This window comes from Mus caroli, unplaced genomic scaffold, assembly GCF_978045245.1.
Source record: "Mus caroli unplaced genomic scaffold, Mus_caroli_1 scaffold_5, whole genome shotgun sequence".
NCBI classification, from domain to species: domain Eukaryota; kingdom Metazoa; phylum Chordata; class Mammalia; order Rodentia; family Muridae; genus Mus; species Mus caroli.
This window is the reverse complement of record NW_028227260.1, coordinates 112,982,283-113,010,148: the sequence shown is the minus strand read 5'-3', so window position 1 is coordinate 113,010,148 and position 27,866 is coordinate 112,982,283. Positions and strand designations below refer to the sequence as shown.

The 27,866-nt window shown below is 39.0% G+C and overlaps 1 protein-coding gene and 1 pseudogene across 1 annotated transcript; one reads left to right on the top strand and one right to left on the bottom strand.

Moving 5' to 3' along the window:
• Positions 1-1,508: 1,508 nt before the first annotated feature.
• LOC147004749 (synaptonemal complex protein 3-like) lies at positions 1,509-14,147 on the bottom strand. Its single transcript, XM_085837742.1, has 7 exons — positions 14,072-14,147; positions 13,404-13,473; positions 12,977-13,011; positions 8,990-9,107; positions 8,064-8,163; positions 5,136-5,234; positions 1,509-1,613 (listed from the first exon to the last, which is right to left on the bottom strand). The coding sequence occupies exons 1-7, from the start codon at positions 14,145-14,147 to the stop codon at positions 1,509-1,511; spliced, it is 603 nt and encodes a 200-aa protein (XP_085693868.1).
• A 6,555-nt stretch (positions 14,148-20,702) lies between these two features.
• LOC147004748 (large ribosomal subunit protein eL6 pseudogene) lies at positions 20,703-21,557 on the top strand (annotated as a pseudogene).
• Positions 21,558-27,866: the final 6,309 nt, after the last annotated feature.

The window sequence follows — 27,866 nt, the reverse complement described above, 5'->3', positions numbered from 1 at the left end:
TTCATTGCCTGCATTCCTAGTGTTGTCTCCTGACCATCTTTTGATATTTTGTGTCCAATCATGGAGGCCTGGGCCTGTCACTCACACATCTAAAGCATCTAAACTTCCACTGTCCATCTTACTTTCTGCTCAGGGACAGAACAGGAGTGGTGCTTGCATTAAGTCAACTGAAATCCATTTTTGACATGGATTGTCTCTGAGTTTCTAGATGGAAGCTAGGACTGAGGCTAGTCTTATTAGACTTCAACCCTGTCAGCCAGATGTAGTTGTCAGGGGTGGGGTCAGGTTGAGTTATCAACACTCTAAGTGTACCCGAGTTTCCCTAATCCTATACACAACAAGAGCAGGGACTGTGCCAACACCCACAGCCATATGCTTGGAGCCTGGAATTGTGAGCTTTGGGCTTCATCACGTGGAATAAACCATTGCATATGTTTGATTACAGTCTACACATTACTTCTGCTGTGTGCCCACAGAATCTTACTCCCAGAACAACATTCCAGAAAATTCTAGAGAAAGTGGAATGTTGTATGTCACTATCCTACAAAAAGAACAATTGCCATTTTATTAAGGCCAGTTGTACCAACTTAAGAACAAAACATTGATGCTGGGTTTGTTGACTGTACATTCACTCCTTCATAGGAGAGGTCAGGGAGATTTCATGGGCCTTCACCACTCCTCTTAGCTACAGAGTGGTCTGAGTATATAGGTTAGGGTATCCTATGTAAAGGGGACTCCATCTATGAATTTATAGGGAAGCCATTATCTTTACTGGGTGAAGACTTTCTAGTGCGACTTCTTTGGGGTCACCAACATTTCTCTCAGTAATGCCTCATTCATGTTCCATAAGTCTAAATGAGCTCAGTTTCCCCCAGGTGGAATTGGACTTTTGAACTGGGGTTAGACACTGCCTAGTCCACCACTGCCTTATCTTTTATGAAGTGTCATTGTTAAGAAATGTATTTATTCTAAAGCCAAAACCTACATTTTTTTTGAGACAAGGTTTCACTGTATAGCTTTATATGTCCTGGAACATACTAATATGAATTATGATGTCCTGGAACATACTAATATGAATTATGATGTAAACATCTGTGTTTCCCAATGGTCTTAGACGACTGCAGCTCCATAGACTAGGCTGGCCATGAACTCAGAGATCCACTGGCCTCTGCCTCCCATGTGCTGGGATTAAAGGCACCTGCTACCATATCGTGCCTCTAAACCTATATATTTTCTCATAAAAGTTAATTAACATTATAAAAAATTCACTACCACAGATTAACAGCTGTTTATTTAGAACTCAACAGGAATAGAGGTGCCACAGTTTAAATGTTACTTATTACTGATAATAAACTACAGTGAAACTGGAAAGACATGTGTCTGAGGTAACATGAATTACATCAGCTCGGCTTCATGATTTCCTCAAGACTCATCAGAAGAATTTTTATAGTTAAAGAAAACAAAGCATTTTGGTGCCTCTTCTTTTCCATGTTGTTAGTAATCAGTATTTAACCATCTGTAAAGTTTCTTTCCAGGAAAGCCATTTGCTTTTTAAACTCACTGTGAATACTAGAAAGTACACTGCTATTGTCTTTGTCCAAGTTCTCCATACCCTAAATCACAAAAGAATGGTTTAATTACAAAACATTTTTACCACAGGTTGTAAAGTTTAAAATCAATTTTCACAATTAAGAATCTTTTCTTATTCAAATAATATATTTTATCTATTCCATCTTCATAAAATCATTGTAATATATAAACACCCAAAGTCATACCATAAAGAATGTATATGTATTATATATATCAACAATTGAATGAAAGGTAATTACAGTATTGCTAAAATAGTACACTTTGTGTGAATTAATAGTTTAATGAGAGGTTAAGGTTAGACAGAGCAGAAAACGTGCAGCTCCCAGTCATCCCGAAGCTCAATTGGGAGCATAAAGACATGGACACTAACTTAGACAATATACTAAGACTCAGTCTGAAAATCAGGGTGGGGCCAGGGATTTACGTTAGTTGGTACCATGCCTGCCTAGCATGAATGAATCCTAGATTTGATCCTTAGGGTAGCATAAACCAAGTAGTGGGACATGCTAGTAATCTTAGCACTCAAGAGGTGAAGGCAGAAGGATTAGGGCTTCATGGCTAATCTCAGGTATATAGGAAGACAGAGGCCAGTCTGAGCCACATTAAGACCATACCTTTAAACAGAAAGGAAAGACAAAATGTGTAGAATTAGAAATTCCAGAAAAGCTGGCTCCTGCTCTCACAGCCATTGCAGTACATTGTGCTCCATAGAGACAGGGCTGGGGCAAGCAAGAGCCAGATGGGCACTGGGCAACTCTGCCTCACGGAGGAAAATCAACTAAACATGGGCAAAAGAGATCTTAAGAAGCCAAGAGGCAAAATGTCTTCATAGGCATTCTTTGTGCAAACCTGCTGGGAGGAGCACAAGAACCCGGATGCTTCTGTCAACTTCTCAGAGTTCTCCAAGAAGTGCTCAGAGAGATGCTAGACCATGTCTGCTAAAGAAAAGAGGAAATTTGAAGATATGGCAAAGGCTGACAAGGCTCGCTATGAAAGAGAAATGAAAACCTACAATCCACAAAGGGGAGACCAAAAGGAAGTTCAAGGGCCCCAATGCACCCAAGAGGCCTCCTTCGGCCTTCTTCTTCTGAGTACTGCCCCAAAATCAAAGGCAAGCATCCTGGCTTATCCATTGGTGATGTTGCAAAGAAACTAGGAGAGATGTGGAACACTGCAGCAGACGACAAGCAGCCCTATGAGAAGGCCGCCAAGCTGAAGGAGAAGTAAGAGAAGGATATTGCTGCCTACACAGATAAAGGGAATCCTGATGCAGCAAAAAAAGGGGGTGGTCAAGGCTGAAAAAAGCAAGAAAAGGAAGAGGAAGATGATGAGGAAGATGAAGAAGATAAGGAAGATGAAGAAGAAGATAATGAGTAAGTTGATTCTAGCGCATTTTTTTCTTGTGTATAAAGCATTTAAGCCCCCAGTACAGAACTCACTCCTTTTAAAGAAAAAAAAAAAAGAAATGTAAGGCTGTATAAGATTTGATTTTAAACTCTACAGTGTCTTTTTTTTGTATAGTTAACACAGTACTGAATGTGTCTTTAGATAGCCCTGTCCTGGTGATATTTTCAATGACCAGTAACCTTGCCTGGTACAGTCTGGGGGTTGTAAATTGGCATGGAATTTTAAAGCAGGTTCTTGTTGGTGCACAGCTTAATTTAGTTTTATATGGGGACAGTAGTTTGGTTTTTGTTTTTGTCCTTTTCCTTTGGTTTTATTTTTGTTTTGTTTTTTGTTTGTTTATTTGTTTTTTTCATCTTCAGTTGTCTCTGATGCAGCTTATATGAAGATAATTGTTGTTCTGTTAACTGAATGCCACTCTGTAATTGCAATTAAAAGTTGCAGCTGTTTTGTTGACATTCTGAATGCTTCTAAGTAAATAGATACTTTTATTAAAAAAAAAAAAAAACTAGACAATTCAAAATCCAACCAGTAAATTTGATCATTTTGAAAATTTCTAATAAGGTTCTCAAATATCAGGTGATAGTTTATTTATTATGACTAACAGTGTGAATAAAAATAATCAAATTCTCTGTATTATGAGATTGTTTTCAAGTTATATAAGACAAAACCCACATTTCATTCCTTATTTTATTACAGGATCATGCTGTGTAGCCCATCAAGTCTGCAACTTCCCATCTTTTACTCTCAAGGCTCCCCAGAACTGATAGTATTTGCCTATGCTACTGTATCCATTGAAAAATTAAGTAAATTTAACTAACACGTCATTTTTTGTCTAGTATTCAAGGTGTGCTCTTATGTGTGGAGAGACTTTTAAAAAATAGCACAGGAGAGCTCACCCATTTCAAAGGAAAAAATGTAAACAAAATAGTTCAAACACTCCATAACTGGAATGGAAATAAATCTAGTTTTAGTTATAGTGTAGAAAATGGGGTAATTCCAACTAGGTTGGCAAAATAATAATGTTTCAAAAATGGAGGAATTAAAAATCTTCTAGGGAACAAATATAACCAAAGAATGGATGGAAAGAAGTACATAGCCTGTGGTATAAAGCAACTATATACAGAGAGGATGTTAGTGAGCAGCTACAGTAAGTGGAAGGGATCTTGTAGAATAGGGAGTTATACATTATTTTTTTAACAAGTTACTCTTTTGTTCACTTTAGATATAGGACTGATAGGACCCAAGGTGGATCTGACCGAAAGGCTCCTCCCTAGGAACTAGCTTTCATGGTGGCAGGGGATGTTGCCAAAAGAGGGAGGCAAACAATAGTCTTATTCAACTACTGTGAATATGAACCACAACAACTGCTAGCACGGCAAATAACCCTAAAGCTGCAGCAGTGGCATGAACACCTTGGCAGTAAACCAAAACTTCTCTAATTGGACTTCAGACCTGCTCTTTGATGTTTTTGGAAATAGTTTTTGAAAGTGTCTTATAGGTAGTCCTATAAATGTGTAACAGTTAAGAACGTTTTTATCATTTATTTATATGGGCATGTATATGTGCTCACACATGCATATGGGTGTTCATGAAGGCCAGCAGGTGTCCTATCTCCTGAAGCTGGAGTCATGAGCCAATTGAAATGTGTGCTGGAAGCAAGTTCCAGTTCTCTGAAAGGGCAGCAAGCAATCTTAACTGCTGAGCCACCTCTGCAGCCCCTGCCTGAATCTACACATTTTAACCCTCACCTTTTGTGTTCTGGACTCACTTTTAAAATGATAAAATCATTTTGGCTGTGGTAGTTATTCTAAAATCTATCATGTCAGAAAACATTTCTATAATACGTTTGGAAACCAAAGTATTGGAGAATCTCAACAAAGCACTGCTTTATTTAATAAATTCTAGGCATACAAGTTCAAGTAAGTATGCTAAAATGTTAATATACTATACATTTGTTGCATATGCACGTTTCTGACAGAAAGTCTCTTTTCCCATTTTGAATAATTCCTCACCAAAATTGCTAAGAGATCTGCCTATTTGCTTATTACTTCAGTCACAATCAATTAATGCAGAATAGAAAGTAGTTAAAATGTTGCAATGTATGAAGAGAATGCATTGCATTACAATATACTACATACCTTTAATAACGTGTCATTTGCCTGCTTAAGTGCTTTCAGGCTGTGGACCTGCCGTGATGTGGTTTGTTGAAAAGTCTTCTGTTGCTGACAAAAGGCACTCTGGAAATATAAACGGATAGCTCTGTAATAGCAAGTAAGTATGAAGTTTGTTGCTCTTGATGCTGTTCTGGGCCTCACTCATGCTGGGTAAAGTGTACAACTCTGCTGATAAGATGGACTGAAATACACAGTTCAGAAAAAAAAACAATTATAAATTAATCTTAAAGAATTCCTTAAAATGATTTGCTTTCATAATGTGTCATCAATATTTTTATACATTTTTATCACTTAATTTAGGCAATTTTTGTTTTTGCCACTAAACAGGAAAAAGCAGCCTCACAGTCCTGGCACAGGAATTTTTAAAGACATATTCTGCACTATATAGAATTCATCATCTTCCTGCCTCAATATTTCCAGTAGGTGGTAGTACATGCATGCAGCTTGTGCCAATGAGCAGGATTTCTTCATACTCAAGACATAACTTATTCTTGCAACCCCTACATAGATGATTTTTCAGTAACAACGCCCTTTCATCTTCTTAACCTATCCTCCACCAAGGTCTTTGCCCTCTAACCTACTTTATCTAATTATTCAAATCCTTGTCCACTAGATTTTGCCACTGGTGATAACACACCTCTCTATAGTACTGGTAATTGCCAATATGTATTATTAGTTCCATGGCAGATGTTGTTTTGAACCTTATTGTGTAGATTAATTCTGTACAAACTCATTTAATACTTTGAACAACTACAGGAAATAGATTCTCACCATTCAATCTCAAAGATGAGGAAAGTGAGCTGCAGTGGTACACTGTCTGCTGTTCAGAACTACCTATTACTACAATTAGTTCTAAATCATTATGCTCTAGAATCTACACTATACTCATTATAGAAAATCTCTCTCCACATATTATGGGCTTATATACACTTTCCACTGTAGCTTACTCTTCTTAGTATTTTAGCTGATCCATCATTCACGCCCAAAAATCCATTAACTCATCTTCTTGTCATTGTTGTCCCTACTCCTGGTATCTTCAGTTTTCTCTCTCTAGCCTTAAATTCCATAATCGGTTATTAAAACTACCTCTTTGTATACAAACCTTCCCCAGTACTTACTCTTTCACACTTACTTGGTTAAATCCTAAATTTGGAAACCTCAGCTCTAGCTAATCTGTCTGATAGCAGCACTTTTAGAATCTGATGACCTTATTTCATGGAGTACACAGAGTGTACACATGTACACAGGTACCCAAGTGATGGTTCAGTCTCTCATCATCTCATCTCCCACCTACATATGGCTATATGCCATGTGCTTTCCTTTCCAGTTTTAAAGCTGTCTAAGCTTCCCTTTGACTAATTTTCAGTCTCTTCACATACCACATTATTGCAAACTTAGCAGCTGTCTTTGTTTTCCTCTTTTTAAATATATGCCTTTTTTCTTAAAACAAACCATAGAAACTATTATATTACTCCTTAGCCTATGGTAGGTTTTCCTATCATGTCTTATATTTATTTCTATGAAATTTCTGCTCACTTTTACAATCTAATCATGAGGATTCAGGATACCAAAGATGAACTCTATATTGTCAAATCTACCTTAATTCACCTGTAAATAGCATACTGCAAAAGTAACAGTCTTTTATTCTTTCAGAAGACTTCCTTTACTTTGAGGAATTTAATTTCTACCTTTGTTCTCAATCTGTTTTACTGGCTCACTCTCACCCTCAAGAATCAATACACTGAAAGACTCCAAGGATCCATCTGCCCTTACACTTCTCATTTACAGCTTCAGTCAGCTCTTGATGGTTTCATCTGATCTTCATGGTTTAAAAGTTACCTAAAATTAACAATTCTCATCTCTGTATCCTTGACAAATTGCTTTCTCCTCAACTCCATTCTCACATACTAGTGGCTTACTCAACTGCTCCACTGAATGTTACAACTGTTTCAAATGGAACATTCTGCAACTGGATTGACCATCCAACCCCAGAACTGTTTAGATATTATCAAGACCCCAAATGTAATATCAAAATGGTTTCCTAAATACAAGAAGGTGAAAAAATGAATGGAAAGTGCATTTAATGCCATAAAATATATGCATGGGATTACTTTCATAGGAATAGATAAGTAACACGGTTTTGACTGCTGAGGGTAAATAATGTTGTGAACTGGTACGGTAGCTTTACAAGAGTGTGCTTGCCTGACTTGCAAACCTGCCCTGGGTTAAGTCAAGAAGTCAGAAGGAGAAAGAGGATGAGAAAAAGGGAAGGAAAGGGGGTGTGAGGCAAGAGAGAGGGAAAGAAGGAGAGGAGCATGAAGACAAGAGGAAGAAACCATTGTAAAACATATTGTGACAACAGTGATGGGTTCAGGAATGGGAAGATGATCAAACCTAATTCAGTGATATTTCCTCACAGGAATATTATGCCAGGGCTATCAAAAAGACTTTCTCAGTTCACTACAGCTAATAAATTTGTTATTACATCTAAAAGTGGAAGATTAATCATATGGCATTTTGTAAGTTAAGTAAGACCTAGAAACAGCTCAGATAATACTACATAATACAACCTTCACACCATTCAACTATGTATGAAACAAACCTAACTACAATTTCTTTTATAGAAACTTGGAATCTTTAATTTATTCCTCCACAAGTTTTTGTTGCTTGAAATTGCAAGAATCCTAACTGATATCAAAAGTCAAATGGCTTTTATGAGCAGGGAAAGTGTCTATGTTACTGTGCTTTATGGTTCAGCAGGAACAGAACACAAAACTAATAACAGATAACAAAACCTGACTCATTTCCCTTTGCCTTATGCAAGCTTAGTTTCTATTTTTATTTGAGACTTAGTTATAATAGATTAAGTATAACGCCATTTGTGATACCAACAGTTAGGTTATCTTCAAGGTCGTCAACATTCTTCATATCAAAATCCCACTGCTGAAACAGAGTTATAATCTGCTCAGTATATTCAATTTTAAACTCCCGTCTGTAAAACATAATGATGAATATTGTATTACATATCAAAATGAAGGGAATGTACAAAGAAAAATTTATTTCCCATATTATGTACTATAAAAGGACATAGTAGCAATGTAAATATTCTTGTGGGAAAGTAAAAAATAAAATTAAATTTATATCGATTCCACAAGTATTGTTCCTAACTAAAAATCTGCCCTCCCATGACTGTCTTATTAAATAATAATAGTATTTGATCATCCATCTACCTGTACATGTTAATACATGTGTGTATATATATATATATATATATATATATGCAACATCATATACATAAGGATGTTTGAATTTTAGAAAAATCATTTCATCTTCAGTTTTGTTTCATTTTTTTCTACTGAAAACATGTTCTAATATCAACACTACATAAGTTCCAAATAGACATATTTCACTTAAGTTTTCTTTATCTATTTGACACAGCCAAGATCACAAGGGAATGATTAAATCTCATAAAATACATAAATTGCTTACAATTTGAAATTAACATTTTTCTACCTTGTCAAACATAGCTATAAAACTGAATAGCTTCTATGACATCTGCCTTTTACTGTACTTTCAGAATGAACAGAAATGTCTTTTTTAGAATGTCAATTCTCTTCAATTATTATTTAAAAGGAGAAAACAGTGATATTCACAGGCTTCCCAGAAACGTACTTCAGTCCAGGAAGCTATTACAACTATTATTAACATGGAGAAAAACAGAGCCAAAATTTTGCAGTAGACTCCATTTAGTGGAGTAATTAGCACCAACTGATACTATGAAACCATCGAAATATGACTACAGAGTAATGAAGTCTTACACTTCATCTTGATGAACTTTCCAATGTTGTTTGATATGCCTGTCACAGTCTTTGACAACATCTTTAATATATGACTTCATCCTCTTTTTCTTTTCAATAACAGCACTGCTAAGGTGAGCTACATAGAAAAAAAAATCATTAAAATTTAATGTTAGCTGGGTGTGGTGGTGCACGCCTTTAACCCCAGAACTCCGGAGGCAGAGGCAGGTGGATTTCTGAGTTCGAGGCCAGCATGGTCTACAAAGTGAGTTCCAGGAGCAGCCAGGGTTATACAGAGAAACCCTGTCTCGAAAAACAAAACAAAACAAAAAATTAATGTTGTAGAAAACAATATTGCTCCCACATATGCAAATAAACACAGATAAAGGTAAAACTCATTGAATAATACCAAAGATATACCAGCAGTCTCAACTAACCCTGACCCCTGAGATATCTCCAACACTGAGCCGCCACCAGGCAGCATACACGAGCTGGTTCTAGGCTCCTGACATACATACAGCAGGGGACTGCCTGGTCTGGCCTCAGTGGGAGACAAAGCACCTAACCCTCAAGAGACTAGAGGTCCCAAGGAGTGGGAATGGGATGAGGAACTGTGGGACGGCTGACAGGGGCAGAAGGCAACTGGACAGTAAAAAAGTAAAAGCAATAATAAAAACAATTAAACATTAAAATTTTCAATTAAAAATAACATCAAGAAAATGCTTATATCATATTATATTTTATAATACTTTTAATTTTTAGACTAGATATATTCAAGTAGTAATGTTTATAGGAATATTCCAAAGTCAAATAAAATTCTAAATATATGAAACATCTCTGTTCCTAAGCATTGTGAATGAGAGCTACCTAACATTACTATAATTCTGATGTTCCTACTGAAGATAATCTTTTAAATTCGGAGATCATAAAAAATCTAATAAACAAAATGCCAGAACAAAACAGTGTAACGGGAAATACTAACAAATGGCCCAGCAAGCTTCCTTAGCTAATGCTAGCAACTGGTAGTCCACATGGTTCCAGCCAGGTGATCTCAATTCGGCTGCCTCTGGCGGGGCTGGGCTATTCTTTCTGCCAATTCTCCTGCATGGCTGGAGCTACTGAGTTCCCTTCTGTACCACAGAAGCACCATGCAATGACCATCCACCCCATGGTTAGCTGCCATACCACACATAAACCAAGTAAATCAAAACTCTTGAAGCTTATAATTAACCAATAAGATTTATCTATCAATAAGTTCTCAGTTTACAAGATGACAATACAATATTTTCGGAATAATGATAAAAGCTTTATCGCAATTATTCTAACCTCATGATATCATAACTACCTGTGGCTGATTAAAGGCATGCTGGTTCATGTCTGCCTCCATCTTGGCCTTCTCCTATCTCCCCAGATGCTCTCTCTCCACTGAAACTCTTACTGCTGCCTCCCTTTTCCCTGTCTCATCTCAGGCCTTCTGCTCCCTAATATTTTAGGGTGATTGTACAGGAAAAACTCTGTCACAAAAAGAAACTTAAATTTTTTCCCAAGGAAAAAAATCTTAAGAAAAGACTTTGTAGTTTACAGAACACTGTCCAATTGTAAGGATGCTTGTCTGCATTGCTGTAACTAATTATATGAAAACATGAGCAACAACAACAACAAAATACTCTATCAAACAGCCAGAATCAAGGCTGAATGTGGTTGTCACACACCTTTTATACCCAAACTTGGGAGGCAGATGCAGGCAGATTTTTTGAGTTGATGGATAGCTACACAGTGAACTCCAGACAAATTAAGGTTGCATAGTGAGACCTTTTCTCAAAATATTTTTAAGTTAAGTTGAAATATTTTTAAAAATTGAAGGCAGGCTTTCAAAAGGGGTAACAATGAAGTGATAAAATTTATCCATAATACAGCAATGATAATTTGAAATGCACTTTTTACAAATGCATGCAAATCCAAAGATGGAAGAAATCTTAGTTTAGTAATTATTAAGAATATTTTAAATAATTTTGTGAAGTTTTTATAGGACATATTTACAAGTTGTAAAAATTTTAAGACTTCAAATAATGTTTGCCAAAGATACACCTTTCTACCGTAATCAACTGTCACTACCTATGATGAAACTTAACTATTATACAAATACTTATTATCCCTGAAAAGGAAGAAATGTTAGCTGTTTTTAAAAGAATATTGTCTCCTAAACTGGATGAGGTGTTTCATTAATTGTCAGAATTAATGAAAAACATACAAGACTTAAAAAGAAAAGAGACCATGGCTTTGAAATAAAACAAGGGTTGCATATATTGGAGGGTTTTAAAGGGAGAAGGGGAAATGGCATATTATAATCTCAAAAAAAAGGTTACTTAGCTCTGAGCCCCATTTTTTAATGGGGTTATTTGATTTTCTGGGAATGGGTGGGTAGGGGAGTGGGGGGGAAGGTATGAGGGACTTTTGGGATAGCAATGGAAAGGTAATTGAGGAAAATACGTAATGAAAAAATATTAAAAAAAGAAAAAAACAGCATATTATAACAGCAAAAAAAGGTTACTGCATAAGAAATCAAATAAATATGAGTATTGTCTCTTACAAAGTTCATAAAATGGATAATTGTGATTTTTTTACATCTGATTAAAGATCTCTCACTGACCTATAAAGCTGTCTTTTATTTTTGATACATAATTTATTGTTAAAATGATATGGGCAAGACTAATTGGTCTCAGTGTGCTAAATATATACATCATAAAAGAGTCTGGTATAGGCAGAGGCAGGTATATGCCTTTGAGTTGGAGGCCAGCCTGAGCCAGGTGATCCCACCAGAGACCATCACATAGATACACTTAAAGCTGAATAGATTCAGGCTAGGGGATGTATGGAGAATTTGTCCAGATCATACAGCCCTGAGCCTTACAATTCTTAGCCTTTTGTTCGAAAAAAAAAATTCATATCCTGGTTGGCATTTCAGGAAGTAATGGGACTACAGGAGCAAAAAAGCAGGGATAGTATCCATATAAAAGTTTCACTCAGAGACTTTCCCAATCACATCCTGGAATCATTGACTTTGCCATTGTTGCTGTTTTAGTTGTTTTTGTTTTGGTTTGCTTTTGTTTGTTTTTTTTTTAATTAATTTGACATAAACTCATCTGAGTGAAGATATCCCCAAATAAGGAAATACCTCTCTAATATGGGGCAAGCCTATACGGCATTTTCTTAATTAGTGATGGGAGAAGGTCCAGATCTCTTCATCTCTCTCAGTGTCTCTCTGTGTCACCCCACTCTCTTTCTGTCTTTGTGTGTGTGTGTGTGTGTGTGTGTGCATGCGTGTGTCTGTCTGTCTGTATATATGTCAATGTGTCATCCCTTGGTACATGTTCCTCTGTCTATATGATGAAGTTTGGTTTAGAAGAGTAAGCCAAATAAATGTAAGCCAAATAAATGTATTACTTCCCATGTTGCTTTGGTCATTTTTTTTTTTTCATCACAGCAATAGTAACTCTGACTAAGACAGGAAGATTTTCTTCCCACTTGTTGGAATTCAAGGCCTGAATGATGTTTCTATTATGGCATCAGTTGTGCTAAGATCTCAGGATCTATTAAATTTCTGGGAGTCTATAAAGTTCTGGGAGCCTGTTACAATAAAGACACCATGTTAAAAGATAAAGAAGTTGGGAGGGAGAAAGGAACCCAGGAGGATTCCTAGAGAATAGGCTAAATGAAGAATTGATATACACAAAGATGTGTATGTATAAATCTGTTAATCCAAAGAACTACTTTTTATAAAAGCTTTGCATCCATTTCCCTTTCTACAATTCCTTTTAAGTCACTCAAATATACCAGCTTTACTTTTCCTATCAAGGAAAAAGGTAACTAAGAAAATCTCCAATGGCAAGTCAAAAATATAAGAGTAAAACTCTGTCACTGAGAATAAAGCATAAATAATCCTCTAGCACATTAGCCATCTATAGCTTTAAACAACTTTCTCCAGATACATATACATAAAAAATGTACCTCCAATGTTTTCCATCCTATTCTTTACTTCATTTCTGTAAAGAAATTACATTTAAAAAGTTAAAGCTGGGTGTTTAATTCAATGGTCAAGCATCACTCCAATGTTCAAAGCACTAGATTTGATACCTATCACTAACAAAGCTAAACCTTTCAATTGAATGTTTATAATAAAAAAAATGCTTGATTTCAAGGAAATTTCACATGTAAAATAGCATATACAATACTTGTTAGATAAAACGGAATAAACTGTTCCTATTCTTATTTGTAATTGTTTTTCTTTTCAATGGGAACTCAGGCAAAGATTATCATGAGAAAGCTATGTAGCTGAGAATGTCACTGAACATCTTACCTTCCTGCCTCCACCTCCCCAATGCTGAGATTAACGTTATGAAAATAATTTTTAAGCAGGCAAAAATTAATATATTACCTTGTATCTCTACAACCCATTCTTGGAGGAACCAATGCCTTCTCAGTATTACTAAATACTAGGTTTCTTACTGCATTGAACAAGAAAAAATTAAAAAAATGAAATTAAATATGCTATTTTTGTTCATTTAAATAAAATATCATTTTATTTGTAGTTCTTTCAGACATTTTCCAACACTGTATTTTAAGCAAAAGCATAAATGCAATATTATTCTGAAGGTTAGAAGAAATAATATCTTAAATTATTTCTGTTTTATAGGAAGAGTTTTTAAGTATGAGGTAATACCACTTTAAGTTATTTACAATTTATTGATGTGTGAAAACTGTAGAGGTGAAGTACCATATGTATTCCTAAGACTTTGATACAGGCTTGTGAAAAACAAATAAGAATAAACGAAGTGCATGGAAATATGTACCTTTTATTCTATTTCAAGTGACTATGTAAAAAAAAAAAAAATCAAATGAACCATGCAGGTAAGATGACTTGGAAGGTAAGGTAGCACAGCTCACTTCCAAGCCTAAAATCCACATGACTCATACCTGACACACACATGGGGGAGGAGAGAACTAAATCCTATAAATTATCATCTCACCAGCCCCCTTCCCCAAGACACAAAAATAAATTGAATTATAGGATACCATCAATATTCAGAACTAGATAAATTGTACCTGTAAGAGTAGAGTGTGCTTCCTCTTCTTCACCATCATCAAAGTTAGAGGTTAAGAAGTGCTTCCTATTGTCCATTATTGGCTTCACAAATACAGGCTGCTTTTTTTTTTTCAGGGAAAAATATGTTTCCTCATTTAAAAGTGAAATAGGGAACAAATCTCTTATCTGTATCCAGAGCAATGAACTTAAACCAATATAATGTAAACTACCCAATAAGAACGACCTACATTGAATAAAAGGTTACCAATTTCCATATATTACTGAATCAGAAGTCAGCAATATGTAATTTCTGAATTTAAAAAAGAAGAGGGCTGGAGAAATGCCTCAGTCATTAAGAATGCATACTGTTCTTGTAGAGGACTTAAACTTAATTCCCAACAATCATGTCAGGTGGCTCAGAACTTCCTGTAACACCAGCTCTAGGAAGGTCTAGCAACTCTGGCCTCCACAAGAAACTGAACTCACATGCCTATTCTTACCTACATCCAAATATACTTGAAAATTAAAATCTTAAGGAAAAAAATGCAATGATAGTTTTAACCCTGACTCCTAATATGTTTTTACTTAAGCACCGAGACACCTAATTTTTGGTCCCATTGTTGTCAGATTCTTAGGAATTTAGAGCAAATATTTAAAGCAGTTTCTGGCCCAAATAAACCTGTGGATGCTATCATTATAGATCACACACATGCCTAAAGTCTGCTGATAGCAAAATAAATATAAACCAAAACGTGACAGGGCTGAATATTTAGTATGGTGGTACAGGGCATGTTTACCATGCAATGAGACATGGCTCAACTGTCAAAACTACCAGAAAAAAAAATACGACAGACATGGTAACTCTGGTCACTCTTTAATTACAGCATTCCATTCTGGAGGCTGAAAATGGCTAGCTCAAGGCCATCCTGAGCCACTTATGGTGTCTGTCACAAAAAGAATCAAACAAACAAAACCCTAATTGATCAAACACAGAGATGGTTGTGCCTATCCATAGTTATAATCCCAATACTCAAAAGACTGAAGCAGGAATATTAAAGTCATGTCCAGATACAAAGCAGTATCATTTCTCACAAAAACAAAACAAATATAACAACAAAAATTAGTACTTAAAAATGGCTCAGTAGTTAGGCTCACTGAACTACTGGGGGGAGGGAGTTCAAGACAGGATCTCTCTGTGTTACCCTGGCTATCCTGGAACACAGTTTGTAGACCAGGCTGGCCTCGAACTTAGAGATCCTCTGCCTCTAGCATGCTGGGGTTAAAGTGTGTGGCACTGTAGGCCACACACACCTCCCCCTACCCTCCTCCCCACAAAGTTAGATATTCAGTTCCCAGTACCAGCAGTTAGTGCTACCAAGCTCAAATATACCTGTAACATTATATCCAGTGGATATAATGTCCTCTCTGGCCTCCACAAAAAAATGCCTGTGCACACAGGAGCACTCGAGTGCACACACACATATTTTTTTTTTCTTAAATCTGGTTTGGGTTCTTTAGAAAAGTGATGTCTACACCATTTATACCAAACATGCAACACCATTTAAAGACAGCACAGAAATAAATATGGTTCTGTCCCTCAATATACCAGTTGCAGACAACATGTCTCCTGCCACACCTCTGAGGCCACCAGTGGTTCCTCAATACACCTAACATGTGCTAGTCCCTCAATCCACCCTAAATCCCCATTTTCCAATCCCTCCCGTCCTCTTTAGCTCCTCTTAACCCTCATCTCCTCACCTCTCCTATAGGCTCCCTCTTTGATCGCAATTACCATCTCTGTAATAATAACAACTGAGACTTCCCAGGGTCCCCACTCCTCTGGACTTTGCTTCCTTCCAGGCTTCCTTCAGCCTGTTCAAGGTACAATACTCAGCAAGGTTCACTACCTCCATTTTCTTGTGAGAGGTTTTAACATGATTCACCACCACCTCCAATTTCTTCTGGGGGGAAGGTGGTGGAACATCAGCAGGATACACCACCCCCTCCATTTTCCTCTCAGCAAGCTCAGCAAGGTTACCACTGCCTCCATTTTCCCCTCACTGACTTCAGCAAGGATTACCATTGTAATATCCAAAACAAATTCAAGACTACCCAGTACCTTCCCCATTCAAAAGGACTTTCGAAACTGTAATAGCAGGCCAAGTACAGAGCCAGACTAAAAAAAGCTGGCTGACTAAACAAATATAGAATCATAGTTTCAATGGTCAAAATTACTAAGCTTCCAGAACAAGATTAACAATTCCTCTGTTACACCTCACACTAAAGATCACAAGGACAGACAAAACGAGTGTCACCCTATACAAACCAACCAATGTCTAAAAAGGTTATTGGCTAGAGCAATTAAAAAAAGCCAAACTACCCTGGTGCCTATATCCAGCCTTTATAAAGGTATAAAAAAAAATGTGTTCTTTCTTTGTTCTGGGTCTCTCCTCTGGCCTGCTTGCTGAGAGGGGGTTCCCCAACATGTTGGATAAGTAAAATCCTCATGCGTTTTGCAAAGATGATGGTCTCTGTGGGCTTTGTAAGCAATAGTATTTTGACAAGCTACAACATAATCACCTCCATTGTCCCTTCACCGACCTCCACCACCAGCAACATATTCCCCTCCGCAAGTTCTGCAAGGTCCACCACTGGCTGTATTTTCCCCTCAGGAAGCTCAGCAAGGCTCACCACTACCTCCATTTTCCCCTAGCCAACCTAGACCACACCCCCCATACACCACCGCCTCCATTTTCCCCTCGACAAGCTCAGAAAGGTCCACCACTGGCTCTAATTTCCCCTCAGCAAGCTCAGCAAAGCTCACCACCACCTCCATTTTCCCCTCGCAGACAGAGACCACCGCCTCCATTTTCCCCCTTGGCAAGCTCAGAAAGGTCCACCACTGGCTCTAATTACCCCTCAGCAAGCTCAGCAAAGCTCAGCACCACCTCCATTTTCCCCTCGCAGACAGAGACCACCGCCTCCATTTTCCCCTCGGCAAGCTCAAAAAGGTCCACCACTGGCTCTAATTTCCCCTCAGCAAGCTCAGCAAAGCTCACCACCACCTCCATTTTCCCCTCGCAGACAGAGACCACCGCTTCCATTTCCCCCTCGGCAAGCTCAGAAAGGTCCACCACTGGCTCTAATTTCCCCTCAGCAAGCTCAGCAAAGTTCAACACCACCTCCATTTTCCCCTCGCAGACAGAGACCACCATTGGGTGAAACAGGCTTACAAGTCTCTAGAGAAGCGAAGACTCTCACGAAGCTGGCATCTTTCTCCTCAAAGCTTCTTAGGCAAAATGGCGTCTCAGACGACCGAGAGAAAAGCCAGGATCATCTAGGCTCCTTGCTGATTGGCTGAAAGATATGCACATGCGCACTTGATGGTGCGATGGGCCCAGGGAGTCATGGGACCTAGGGGAAGTGCATAGGGTCTGGGGGCAGAAAGTGGGCCCTAGAAGAGGCACATGGGCCCAAGGTGTGGCACGTGGGCCCTGCTGTGGCTGACAGTCCCTGGCCCTCTTCCTGAGGATGATGCCTTCTGAGGCCTCTTGCTTTTCTTTTTGTAAATATTATAGCAGAGCTGCCCTTGCAGAGGACCAGAATTTGGTCCCAGAGCATAGCAGATTGTTTGTTTCTTGTTTTATTCTGACCTCGGGTTCCTGAACAGAATCAAGCATGTTCATACACACAAATAATTTTAAAACTACAAAAAAAATGAGTTAAATACAAAAATGCAAACTCCTCACTTTTGAACCAGCATTTTGCCTATAATTCAGCACTTTCCTGGATCTCTATACTGCACTTGTGTCATCCATATGTATTTGTTATTTCTCATTCAGAAGTATAAAATGGGTCTTCAAAGGGCCTAGTCTCCTTAAAAATAAGGAGACTTCCCAAGAAGCCTGTCCCTTTTGTCCAGAAGAAGTCTCCTCAAGAGGCCTCTCCTCCAGAAAAGGGATTCCAAAATCCCCATCCTTCTCAATCCCAAGAGTATGCCTTAAGAGGCATGCATTTCTCAATCAGAACTGAATTCTGGAGACAGACTTGTCCATTAAGAATATTATAATGACTCCGTTTTGGTGTGTTGGAACACAAAGATCATTCTAAAACCTCTCCAGACTCAGTGGGAGATGTGGGGTTATGGAATTTCTTCAGTAGACACATACCCTGATTCCTTCCCACTGGCTGGGTATGTCAGAAGTGAGGCCGAGTCCTGTGTGAGAGAAGTTTGTTTCACTGGGACCTCAAAAAATGTAATAAATCCAGGTACAAAAGATACAGACCATGATTCTAATCAGGTCAATTATGATTGTAAGAGTCTACAGCACTGGGGATATGGAACCTTAAGAGGTTCCTGTAGCCAGGCAGGCACCCAGTGGAAAGATAGAAGACATCAATCCAATGTTCAACCCAAAAATTATCCTCTCTGCAAGTAATACAGGGATGGGGGATGGAGCAGAGACTGGGGGAATGGCTAACCAATGTCCAGCCCAACTTGAGACCCATCCCATGGACAATCATCAGTCCCTGACACTACTAATGATACTCTGTTATATTTGTAAACAGGAGCATATTGTCCTCTGAGAAGCTCCATCCAGCAGCTGGCTCAGACCGATGCAGATACCTACAGCTAAACAGTGGATGGAGCTTGGGGACACTTATGGAAGAATAGGAGAAAGGGTTTCCAGCCCCGAAGGGGATAGGAACTCCACAGAAATCCCAACAGAGTCATGGACCCTTGGGGCGCTTAGAGATTGAACCACCAACCAAAAAGCATACAGGGAATAGATGTAAGCCTCCCACACGAGAATATGCAGCTTGGTCTTCATGTGGGATCCAAATAACTGGAGCAGGGGCTATCCAAAAAGCTGTTGCAAGTAAGAGGGGGTATTTTCTTTTAGCTGGGTTGCCTTGTCTGGTCTTAGTGGGAGAAGAAACACCTAGTCTCACAGACACTTGATGGGCCTGAGTTGGGTAATACCCAGAGAACCCTGACCGGCTCAGAGAAGAAGGGCAAGGGGTGAAGGTTTGTGGGAGGAAGTGACCAGGAGTCGAACAGTGAGCAGGATATAAAGTGAATAAGTAAAAACAAACAAACAAACAAATACAAAGATTATAAGAGTCTTGGTGCCAAAACTCAGTGGCACAACATTTCAAAAGGCAAAATGAAAAATTATACCAATAATAGATGTGGGTCTGAGTAACCTGCCAACATTTGTTTTGACAAAACCTAGTAGTTATTTCAGATACAGCATGCTACTAATTTAGAGGTATAATTTCTTCAGTTATTAAAGTTTAAGATTATATAAATGTTTGTCACTTTAGTTAATATATCTGGACCATGGTCAAGGAGATGGAAACTCAAAAAGGTGGATATGACTGTTGGTGGATGGAGATATAAGGCTGAGAAGTGTCTAAGAACACACAAAAAAATGGAGTCAGGACAAGATGGAATTCTTTAATCATTTCAGAATAATTAAAGTGAAAGATATAAATCTATTTTCATTCTTCTGGAGGTAGAAATCTAACTTGAGGAATGAGTTTAATTTTGTCTCATTTTTAAATTGCTATCTAAATATCCCAACATATTTTACTTTTTTTGTTTTTTGTTTTTTCAAGACAGGGTTTCTCTGTATAGCCCAACATATTTTACTATCCTGTACATTTCTTCCTATTAATTAAACATATCATCTTCTTAGACTGAACCAAATCAATGTGTAAACTTCTCACTCTGCTCATTTACCTATTTATGTATTAGTACTACTTCCAGATTCTAAAATTCTTATCTATCTTTTTACGCCAGTTCTCCTGATAGGTAGTTGGATTCAACAGTTTTCTTTCCTTCTCTCTCTCTCTCTCTCTCTCTCTCTCTCTCTCTCTCTCTCTCTCTCTCTTTCTTTCTTTTGGCGTACCTATTTTTTAAAGCAAAAATTCTTCTCATATATAATACATCCTAACCAAAGTTTCCCCTTACTCCCTCCTCCCAGGCTCTCTCCTACCTCTCCCTCTCCCTCAGATTCATGCTTGCTCCTCCTCCCATCAGAGAATAGCATGATTCCTATAGATATCAACTAAACACAGTGTAACAAGCTATAATATGACCAGACATGTACCATCATATCAAGTCTAGACTAGGCACCCCAGTAGGAGGTTAAGTGTCACACAAGTAGGCAAAAGAATTACAGAAAGCCTCCACTCTCACTGTTAGGATTTCCATAAAAACACCAAGCTACTCAGCAATAACATATGTAGAACACTTAGGTCAGATCCATGCAGGCTTCCTGCAGTCTCTGAACCCTTTTGAGTCCTTGTTAGTTGGTTCCGTGGGCCATATTCTCCTGGTGTGTTCCTGACCCCTCTGTTTCCTCTGATCCTTCCTTCTTTTCCTCTGCAGTACTCTCTGAACTCTTCCTAATGTTTGACTATGGGAATCTGCATCTCTCCATGTGTTGCGGATGAAGTCTCTGTGTTTGGTTTGATTACAATTCTGCTAAGCTCTGGACCCAGTAATTTTTTTTTTTTCATTTTAAAAAATAGGACACAGTATTATATGGTCTCTTTCGAGAAAAAAAAATGTCATAGTTCTACTGAAATTGATTACTGGTGTTATGACTGTATTAAAACATCCTGCTCTTTCCCATCTTGCAAGATGGTGGGTGAAAAGGCGCCTGATACAAAGGAGAAGAAACCTGCGGCCAAGAAGGTGGGCGGTGATGCTGTTGCCTCCAGTCCCCGGGCCGCCAAAGCAACCAAAAAGGTTCGTCCTAAGTTTAAAAAGCCCAAGAAGGCGAAGCCCCATTGCAGCCGAAACTCTGTCCTGGTGAGAGGAATTGGCAGGTCAAAAGGAAATACTTGGCTGCCAAGACCAAGGTTGAGAAGAAAAAGAAAAAGGAGAAGGTCCTTGCTACTGTCACCAAAACAGTTGGTGGGGACAAGAACGGTGGCACCCAGCTGGTGAAGTTTCGAAAAATGCCTAGGTATTATCCCACCGAAGACGTGCCTCGGAAGCTGCTGAGCCATGGCAAGAAGTCCTTCAGCCAGCACATGAGAAGGCTATGCTCCAGTCTCACTCCCGGAACTGTCTTGATCATCCTCACTGGGCGCCACAGGGGCAAGAGGGTGGTTTTCCTGAAGCAGCTGGACAGTGGCTTGCTTCTTGTGACTGGACCTCTTGTCATCAACAGAGTTCCTCTGCGCAGAACACACCAGAAGTTTGTCATTGCCACCTCTACAAAAGTTGTTATCAGCGATGTTAAAATCCCCAAACACCTGACTGATGCTTACTTCAAGAAGAAGCAGCTGTGCAAGCCCAGGCATCAGGAAGGCGACATCTTCAACATGGAGAAGGAGAAATACGAGGTTACAGAGCAGTGAGAGGCTGATCAGAAAGCTGTGGACTTGCAGATTCTGCCAAAGACTAAAGCTGTTCCTCAGCTCCAGGGCTAACTGCGATCTCAGTTTTCCCTGACAAATGGGATGTATCCTCACAAACTGGTCTTCTAAATTGTTAACCTAATTAAACAGCTTCATATGTTAAAAAAAAAAACCAAAACGAAAAAAAAAAAAAACAAACATCCTAACAATGAATAATGTTGTTTTCCCATAAGTAAAAGTGCTTGTCTGCCTATATATTTGTGTGGGTATATACATGTTGTATGTATGTATGTATGTATGTATGTATGTATAGACAAAGGATACCATGGGTGTCATCATTCCTCAAGTGTGTCTACATTATTCTTGGAACTTAGTGGTTAGGTTATTTAGGCTGACTAATGAGCTCCAGGAATTTGCCTATTTTCATCTTCACCCTTGAGTTATATGCAGCACTACACTGGGCTATTTCTCATGGATCCTGATGATTCAGTTCAGGTCTCATACCCCAGGACCTACTTTTGTAAAATTTTAACTTTGCTTTTTCTGTATGTGAGTGTTCTACTATCTATGCTGCTGCTGTCTGCGCACTGAGCACTAGATCTGATTTGCTGTAGGTGCATAAATTCTCAGAGAAACATAAATGGGTAACAACAGGAAGGGATGGGAATGGAGGGGATCAGCAATTTTGCACAGGAAGCTTGAGGAGATGTTGCTTACTGTAGACTGCCTGAAGTAGGGACAAAATTGAAAAAGCAAGTAGTTTGGCCCTTTGAAGAGCATGAAGGCTGCCAGTGAACTCTCCTCTCCTCTGTCAGGAGAGGTAACCAAAGTCAATGTAGCACTTGCCGAAAACCCAGGGTTTGTCAACAAATCCTGTTAAGATGGTTGGCTGATCAGGATGACACTGGACCTGGATAAATTGATGACCCTTCAGAGCTGGATGAATTGATGAGTGAAGAAGCATATGAGAAATACGTGAAGTCCACTGAGGAGTGACCATGGATAGCATCCCTCCACTTCCAGATAAAACTGGATGTGACCTGCTCCAGCATGCTTGTCTTAAACCAGTGGAGACTAGAGGACTTGAAAGAACTTTTAGCAGTACTGATGGAAAGAAACTGTTCTTGACAGTGCTACTTAAGACTCACCCCCAACTTCCTAATGGATACGGATAAACACAGTGTACAGATTTTTGATACTCTGCAAACTAATTATTTAGACTAGGGTTTAAGCCCTGGTGTTTAGAATTCTTAAGATCATCTACAGTGAAAAGTGGTTATGAGACTTGGTTTGGTGATGGACCACTGTTTAATCCCAACACTCAACAGGCAGATGTTAGTTCGAGGTCAGTCTACATAACAAGTTTTAGACCAGCTACAGCTATATGGTGAGACCCTACCTACAGGTAATAAGAATTTCATAACTCAAGATAACAGTGGTGTGTTTTACATAATTTTATAACTTGCCCATATCCACCACTGGGTTTTGGTCAGAGACTTAGTGTCTTCTCATTGGAAATGACTGGGAATGCAGGGAAGTGTTATACAGTGTCAGAGGCAGGAGAGTATTTGTTTCGCCATGTGCTGTGTTGGCTGTTGTTTTCCCATCGTGAAACATGGGGTTTGCAACATTGTGGGAAACAAATTAAATATTCATTCTCTTTGAAAAAAAAAAAGAACTGCCAAAACATAATACTTTCATAGTCATTATCCATGAGAAAAGTAATTTGGATGATATATAGGTAACCTAAAATATTACAGTTCCTTTTTCTATGATCATCACATTTTCTCTGCCTGATTTGTTTTTGTGTTGGGTAGTTTCTTTGCAGTTTGTTTAGGTGCTGTTTGTTTATTCATGTTACTTTGTCCATGTTGGTTCTTACTACATAGGTGCATTTCGTTTGTTTCATGGAAAATAATTTCAAACTGAAGATTGACAGCAATTATTCCTATTTAGTACTTCAATCGGATTGAGTTACCGTTGCCTGTACTAAACTTTTACATGTTCCATATTGCTATATTGTAAACCTCACTGAAAGTTACTGGCTTAAAGCAAATATTATCTAATTTATTCAAAATACTGTAAGAAAACATTTTAGGGTGATCCATATACTTGTCAGCACATGGATGACTCAAAGGGACTGGTGTGGTGGTATTCTAGCTCTCCAGGATGCTACCTTGGACTCTTTCTCATCCTCATTATCTTTGTCCCCAAAGAAGCTAAAACAAGACAAAGCCTGAATACTCTTCAAGCCTCTATTTACACAGTTGCTCAAACAAAACTGCCCAAGACCAGCTTCAAAAAGCAGAGAAATATTTCTACATATTAATGAGGGAGGCATAAAAGTTGTAGTTTTTAAAAATAGTATCTTGGAGTTATTAAAGTAACAAGTGGGAAAGCAGGAAATTATTTGGCTATCCAAAGAAATTATTGAGAAGTCAAGACCATGAAAATGCCATTTAGAAGATTCTTCCTTGTACACCTGTAATGGTAAATCACAGGCAGGGATATATATCGGAAACTCTGTATACTTAAGGACACGAACTTCTGGTCAATTCATGAAAAATACATACCATTGCTTTTTAGTGATGATGAATCTGTGAGTTGTCACTAGCCCTAAGATGCATTTGTATAGAGATTTCTCAGACTTCTCCTTTTGGGTCAGCAATGTGAGTATCAAAGAACTCTGGGCTTTCACCTGATCCATGTCTGCAAATAAACTCCTATCCCATTAATAAGGGTCATAATTGATATTACAAACATATGACAATGTTTTCTTTAAAATGAATCTTTGTTTTATTTCTTTTTGAGACAGGCTTTTTTTGTGTAGTCCTGGCTGTTCTAGAACCACAGACTGTAAACCAGACTGTCCTGGGATTTATAGAGATCTGCCTGCCTCTGCCTTCTAATTGCTGGCATTAAAGACATGGGACCACCATTGCCCAGCTTAAAATGAGTTCTTGATGGGATGTCAAACAATTTAAGTCCTAATAATTTAAACTATATAACACAGTACTAATACAGCCCAGAGAATTTATTCTCTAGTATGTAAACTACTACTTTGAGAGAGAAAATGACTCACCTAATGTCCTATTTTTATGGGGACGAAATGCAAGCATAGGAAGAGGATTCATAATAAACAAAATATTTAATAAATGAAGTGCTCTTGGAAATGAAAACTATCATAGAGAAATAAACTTTGGAAAGGCTCAAAGACACTCAAAGTGTCTTTGCTCACTGTCTTAGTTAGGGTTTTACTGCTGTGAACAGACACCATGACCAAGGCAAGTCCTATAAAAAACAACATTTAATTGGGGCTGGCTTACAGGTTCAGAGGTTCAGTCCATTATCATCAAAGAGGGAGCGTGGCAGTATCCAGGCAGGCATGGCACAGGAGGAGCTGAGAGTTCTATGTCTTCATCCAAAGGCTGCTAGTGGAAGACTGACTTCTAGGCAACCAGGGCGAGGATCTTATGCCCACACCCACAGTGACACACCCATTCCAACCAGGTTACACCTATTCCAACAAGGCCACACCTCCAGATGGTGCCACTCCCTGGTCCAAGGATATACAAACCATCACATTCCACTCCCTGGTCCCCATAGACTTGTTCAAAAACATGAGTCTATGGGGGCCATAATTAAACATAGCATAATGCAAGATGTATTTAGTCCATCTTTCAAAGTCCTCATAGTCTATAGCATTTGCACCAATGTTAAAAGTCCAAAGTTCAAGGTCTCTTCTGAGATTCATCCAACTTAATTAACTATAATCCCCAAAACAAGGCAGGAAACCAGCTGGGCAAACTCCAAACTCTGCATCTCCATGGCTGATGTCAAAGCAGTCTTCAGATCTCCATTCCTTTTCATACTTGTTGACTGCAGCAAACTGTTTCTCCTGGTCTAGTTCCACTCCCTGTTATCAGCTTTCATCAGCATGTATCCCATGGCTCTGGCATTTTCAACATCTTTGAGTATACAAGGCAATTTCAATGTTACAGCTTCTTGTTTCAGTGTCTGGGATTCCACTTGATCTTTTGGACTCTTCCTAAGGGCTGGCATCACTTCTCCAACTCTGCCCTCTGTAGCACTCTAAGCTCAGGTTGATCCACTCCACTACGGCTGCTGTTCTTGGTGATCATCCCATGGTACTGACATCTCCAATACACTGGGGTGTTTCCCTACAACTAGGCTTCACCAATAGCCTCTCATAGGCTCTCTTCATGATGCCAAGCATCAAATCCTTTGCCTGACCCCTTCAGTCCTGGGCCATCAACTACAGCTGAGGCTATACCTTCTCCAATGGCCTTCCATGACCTCTCACAGTGCCAAGCCTCAGCTGTTCTTCATTACACCTTCATGCCTTCAAAACCAGTACACCTGGGTGACTCTTACATATTACCAAGTCCAGCTGCAACAAGAGGTACAACCTTGGCTATCTCTGGAACACAGCTTCTTTGTGCTTCCAGAAAACACTTCCCAGAAGATTTCACCTCAGTGATGCTGGTCTCTTCTTAATCACTGATAATTTCTTAGCTCCAACTAGCCAGCATATATTGTCCCAGTAGTTCCTTCCATTCTTAACTCTAGAGCCAGAGCCATGTGGTTGAAGCTGCAAAGTTCTGCTGCTTGCACGAACTACAACATGACCCGCTTGTGCTATTACATTGTCACTGGCTTTCTGTTTTCCAAACCCTTCACTGCCTAAGCTTGGCTATCCTGGATCTTGCTCTGTAGATTGACCTTGAATGCAGAGATCAGCACGCCTGTCTCCTGGGATTAAAGGTGTGTATCACCACCTGGATCTAAGTTTATCTGGGTAGGATCTTGCCCCAAGGTATCACTCCCTTAATCTGTTATCTCCTAGAACACAAGTATTTGCTCCATTTCACTTCCTAGTACTTTTTTTTCTTTAATACTCGAGCCTTATATTTTATATTTTTCTTTCTAAGCTTACTATGCTTGTTCAAACTTCTCTTCAAAAGGCTTAACCAGAGAACAAAGTTTCTGCTGGGCTTTTTTGAAACTTCCTTTGTCAATGCAATTAATCTGAGCCTCTTCACCTTAGCCTCAGGCAGACATTTCAGACAAGGGCAAAAAGTAGCCATAGTCTTCACCAAAATACCACAAAAACAGTCTTTATGCCACATTCTGAAATTCTTCTCCTTTGAAATCTCTTGGGCCAGGTCAACACAGTTCAAATTACTCCCAGCAACAAAGTTTTCCATATCCCTACTAGGATGACCAATTAAGCCCCATTTAAAGCATTCTACTGCTTTCCAAATCCAAAGTCCCAAAATCCACATTCTTTCTAATAAAAGCATGGTCAGGCCTATCACAGCAATACCTCGCTTCTGGTACCAACTTCTGTCTTAGTTAGGGTTTTACTGCTGTGAACAGACACCATGACCAAGGCAAGTCCTATAAAAATCAACATTTAATTGGGGCTGGCTTACAGGTTCAGAGGTTCAGTCCATTATCATCAAAGAGGGAGTGTGACAGTATCCAGGCAGGCATGGCACAGGAGGAGCTGAGAGTTCTATGTCTTCATCCAAAGGCTGCTAGTGGAAGACTGACTTCTAGGCAACCAGGGCGAGGATCTTATGCCCACACCCACAGTGACACACCCATTCCAACCAGGTCACACCTAGTCCAACAAGGCCACACCTCCAGATGGTGCCACTCCCTGGTCCAAGGATATACAAACCATCACACTCACTCCTGGGATCTTGAGCTAAATGCTTTGTGTCTGCATGAAGCTTAGAGGACAACAAGGCCCCTGGCAGCAAAGAATCTGCTCCAGTTTATGCAGAATGGTGCATTTATCTGAGGATGGGGCTGTTTCCTTGCTAAATCATGATGTAATAGGGTATGTTTTTGAATTGACAAGCGACCTTCCTAAAGTGAGTCATGTTGCCAATGAAATTATCAGGGTGTTAAAAAAAAAGATTCAGAGCACACAGATCTCTGGATTGCATGTGCACATCGTTTCATTAAGCCAAAATCTTAGAAATAATATTGAAAATGAAGTATAAGGCATGGTTAATACACCTTTTCCACTGGGGTCATCGACACTGCTCTTCAAGAACAATATGGTTGGATGCTATCTACAACAACCACATTCACAATGCCATATAGCCTAGGTGTATAACCAGGAGGTATATGGAGAGAGACGAGTTCTGATGTTGGAAGAAGGAGGATGAATATGGAAGAAATGCAGGAAGACAAGGATGAGTGAGATGAATGTGGATTATAGGAAGGAGGAAGGGAAACTAGCAGAGGCTTCTTGGCCTCTGAAGGGGGCAAGACAGGCAGTGGGAGGCTGGTGATAAAGATTTTGCAGGATAATCTCTAGAAGCACAAAACTTAAGCCAAAAAAGTGGGATTTGAACAAGTGTCAACCATTGCTCAATATAAGGGAATTTATCAGGGTGGCCC

What these genes read in the sequence shown, in the direction of transcription:
- LOC147004749 (XM_085837742.1), bottom strand. Translation starts at nt 14,147, where the DNA reads ATGGACAATAGGAAGCACTTCTTAACCTCTAACTTTGATGATGGTGAA. An exon ending in AAAGTTCATCAAGATGAAGT is followed by an intron (nt 8,164 to 8,989) that starts GTAAGACTTCAT and finishes TATGTTTTACAG; the next exon opens with ACGGGAGTTTAAAATTGAAT. An exon ending in ACCTTGAAGATAACCTAACT is followed by an intron (nt 5,235 to 8,063) that starts GTTGGTATCACA and finishes TTATATTTCCAG; the next exon opens with AGTGCCTTTTGTCAGCAACA.